General features: G+C 27.0%; 1 protein-coding gene across 1 annotated transcript; it reads left to right on the top strand.

The window, feature by feature from the left end:
* The first annotated feature begins 2,414 nt into the window (after window positions 1-2,414).
* On the top strand, window positions 2,415-4,263 carry LOC115034904. Its single transcript, XM_029492425.1, has 2 exons — window positions 2,415-3,181; window positions 3,860-4,263. The coding sequence occupies exons 1-2, from the start codon at window positions 2,980-2,982 to the stop codon at window positions 4,261-4,263; spliced, it is 606 nt and encodes a 201-aa protein (XP_029348285.1). The 5' UTR covers window positions 2,415-2,979.
* The last annotated feature ends 6 nt before the right edge of the window (window positions 4,264-4,269 follow it).

The raw sequence follows: 4,269 nt of genomic DNA, 5'->3' as shown, positions 1-4,269 counted from the left end.
ATTTATAAACATCCCTGAAAGCTGAATTTATGATTAAAATTAAAGGTTTGTCACGGCCTAAGGTTAGCCATCTTTATGTTTTGTAAATGTTGAATGTAGCAGTTTTTTGTACAACTCAATAATTTTATAATTTACAATACTTTTATAGCATATTAGTTGAAATGCATTCTTATGACAACTGCTCAAATATATATTGCAAATATGTTTTTAAGGCATTAAAATATCTGCCTACATAATAATGTGTCTAACATAACATAATAGGTATGTCTTTAGGTCGAGCACCGTGTTTTACAATATATCAAAAAATGCATATCAGTTGATGCTTTTTGTAAATTGTTTGTGACTCAAAATTAGCTTTAAAAATAAAATATAATAAAAAAGCCAATGAGATGCCCTAGATAATAATCGTACATTTATATTCTATAAGTGGTCAATTGACCAATTTTTAAACTAACGGAGCTAAACAGTAAATGTGATCTGCTTGGCTTAAAATGTGCTATGCTACGTAGTTGTAAAAGGGAAGCAACAAATGTCTGTGTAGCGTCCTATTAAGTACAGAGTATAATTTTGTTGATGTTTAAAATTGTGAAATATTTCAGTATTTTATTAAATTTTTATTTTTTAAATAAGTTTTATATTTAAATTTAATTGTCATAAATTATCTTCATAATGTTATGGTATATTTATACAATTACCCAACCTTTTGTTCACTTATGTATTTCTCTCTAATGCCTGAGCATAATAACTGCTGAGCTATAATAATAATTTAAGTATTGGAAGCTAAATAAAAAAAAGGTGGGTAAGTGTATGTCGCTCTGCTGTACAGTAGATTACAAGTGGGTCACTTAATAATGGATAGTATTAAATATAATATCACTGTATAAGAAAAACGATTCTGAGTGAAGACGGTATGTCAGTCTAGGTACCTATAAGATTAACTTATTATACATATACCTACTTATCTATGGTATTAAAAAAAAATTGACCAATAATAGGAAGGTATCTATAATAAATTCCAAATTAATCATATCATAATATCTGTTAGGTACTTATAACGTGTTATACATCAACAAAAAACCGTGGTACTATCATAGATATATAATAGTATACTTTAGAAGTTTCAAGTACCCACGAATAATATTATACAATCACAACAAAATATCTAAAATAGTTATCCTAGGTTTTTGGTTATTGTCAAAATTTCAACTTAAAATGCTTATAAAAAAAAAATTGTGCCTATGTATTTTTAATATTTTTCAACTGCTATTGTAACAATGTATCAGGAGCTTTGTATTAATTTTTTACACTTTTTGGCCCTACAGATAAAACTTTATTGATATTTATAGAAAAAAAAACTAAAAAAGTTGAAAACTTACAATGTCCGCAAACAGCTCAAAAGAGTCAAATTATTTTCAAAATGTTATCGTATATAGAAAATGCTAATATAAACATTAAGTGAAATTTTCAAGTTTCTACAGTCTCTTGTTTTTTAATTACATCAAAATAAGAAAATCGTTACGTAAGAAATCGAGTGAATATCAAATGTTGTAAAAATATGAATTTGAAACGCTCATAAAAATTTAATTTGAGTTTCTTATAGACATTTTTTTTTGATAAAAGTAGATTATCCTATAAGGAATCTTGTATTACATTTTGAAATCTTAGTTCTAAAAAGAAAAATTTTTACGAATTATTAAATCAAAATAATTTGCTAATTTTCGTGATTTTTACATATTGTGTCAATTTTTGAACTTTAAATGCTTATAAAAAAAAACTGTGACTAAGGATTTTTAATATTTTTTAAATGTTATTGTAGCAATATAGTAGGAGCCTTGTATTAAATTTTCAAGTATTTTTACTCAACAAATAAAGTTTTATTTACATTCATGGAAAAAAAAGGTGGGTAAGTGGATGTCGCTCTGCTGTACAGTAGGTTACAAGTGGGTCACTGTATAATGGATGGTATTAAATTTGAATTCAATGATATAATATCATTGTATAAGAAAAACGATTCTGAGCGGAGACGGTATGTCAGTCTAGGTATAAGACATAATATTATATTATAGTCTATAGTACTTATTTAAAAAAAATTGACCTATATCAGGTACCTATAATAAATTCCAAATTAATCATATCATAATATCTATTAGGTACTTATAACGCGTTATACATCAACAAAAACCATGGTACTATCATAGATATATAATAGTATACTTTAGAAGTTTCAAGTACCCACGAATAATATTATACAATCACAACAAAATAACTAAAATAGTTATCCTAGGTTTTTAATATGTAATTTCGTCCAAATTTGTACCATAGGCGTGCGCACAGGGTATGCAGCAGGGTTGCAAAGTGTTTTAAACAAAATGTTTTAAACATGTGTTTAAAACGTTTTAAACTAGTGGATTTGTTTTAAACGTTTTATACATAAACGTTTAAAACGTTTAAAACAATTGTTTTAAACGTTTTATTCATAAACGTTTAAAACAAAAAAAAAATAACAAACTATTTTATGTAACTTATAACTTGATTTTCGACAGATACCTTAATATTGTTCTATGTTAATAGGTATCTAAGTATCTTACACAGTTATAATAAATATTAATAGATATGAACCAGCTGCGTTATACTTATACACTTATACCTAGCAACAGCAATACCAATACGCCAGTCGTCAATACGACAATACGTGAGGCGTGCACACGATAACAGTGTTTTATTTTTAACCATCATAATTCATAACAAATAACAATATAGCTATCGCCTATCGGCTATCGCTAATCGCTATGGCATGGACGCATGGGTATAAATGTATAATTTAGTATTGACTATTGAGTATTGACGTATTGTACATTGGTACGTGTCACGAGTGTACGACTGTCGACTGGCGACTGCATATTGACGTATTAATTAGTAATCAGTAATCACTATTCGTTAATCGTTGTCTCGTTCTCGTAATCTCGTTGACTTAATAATATGATGACTGGCCGAAGGAAAGATGCAATTTGGAACTACTTCATCGAAATCAAAGACAAACATAAAACAACACGTGCTAAATGTCTAAAATGCTCGATGGAAATGGCAGGTCTAGTGAAGCGTATGAAATTGCATAAAAACAAATGCATTAGTATTTTGGAAGATTCAATTGTCGATGAACCAGAAAATGATCAATTAACAGGTAATCAAGAACATTATTTAAGTGTTAAGTGTAATATAAACATATATGTATTGGTGTATGGCATTCAAATGATAGTAAATTAATCATTATAAATTATAATATATTTTAATTAATAACAGTATACTAACAGTATTTAAAAAACAACATATCAAAAAACTTATTGTAATAGATAGGTATACTATAGTCTATAAACATTTAACTAGATACTATCTATAACTATTTACTTTTAATAATATTCCATCCTGAAGCTATTGCTTAACAATTTTATCAATATAAATTATAAGTTATAAACTTATAACATTAATATTAATTATTAAAATAAATAAATAATACATACCAGGGCATAAAGCTGTGTATATTAATTTACTCAATAGACAATAAGTAAGAGTCAAATTATACAGTTTTTGTTTTTCATTTATTATTTTTTGGTATAGGAAACATAAGATTTTAGCTTTAAATTTCTAGAATTTTATGTCAAAGACTAATACAAATTTATTATTATAATTTACCTATAATTTTCTATTTTTTTTCTAAATGTACTTAGTTTACATCTTTATTTAAGTAGGTATCTACCTACAACCTACTGGACAAATACCAATTAATATTCATTTTTAATTTTGTTATTTAATATTAGTTTTATAAAAATATTTGTGATTTTTAAATTGTTTGTATTCTTAGGAGATTCTGGAGATGGCATAGAAGAAAGTGATATACCTACAGCTAAACGTCGTTGTTCAAGTTCATTACTTGACACTGGAGGGAGTTTAAACCTAGAAGGATCATCTTCGTGCAAAAAGTCATCATCTATGGATACATTTATTTACAGGACAAGTCCATCAGAAAAAATGAAATTGGATCATCAGATTGCCAAGTACATTTATGCTACTAATTCTTCTTTCTCATACGTCGAACACCCAGAATTTAAACGTATGATTGAAATGTTGCGTCCCGGTTACATACCTCCTAACAGGGATAATATTGGTAATAAATTGTTGAATGAAACATTTGTAACAATAGATCAGGAAATAAGAAAAATATTAAAAGGAAAGTCTGTATGTTTAGCCAGTGGATGGTTGGAGTAATATTCA

Source organism: Acyrthosiphon pisum, unplaced genomic scaffold (assembly GCF_005508785.2).
Source record: "Acyrthosiphon pisum isolate AL4f unplaced genomic scaffold, pea_aphid_22Mar2018_4r6ur Scaffold_21487;HRSCAF=24102, whole genome shotgun sequence".
Taxonomy (NCBI): Eukaryota; Metazoa; Arthropoda; class Insecta; order Hemiptera; family Aphididae; genus Acyrthosiphon; species Acyrthosiphon pisum.
The sequence above is the reverse complement of the archived record's forward strand: the minus strand, read 5'-3'. Positions and strand labels throughout refer to the sequence as shown.

Excerpts from the sequence above, each read along its gene's own strand:
- LOC115034904 (XM_029492425.1), top strand. The coding sequence starts at position 2,980 with ATGATGACTGGCCGAAGGAAAGATGCAATTTGGAACTACTTCATCGAA. Across the intron at positions 3,182-3,859 it reads AGAAAATGATCAATTAACAG|GAGATTCTGGAGATGGCATA; the intron begins GTAATCAAGAAC and ends TTGTATTCTTAG.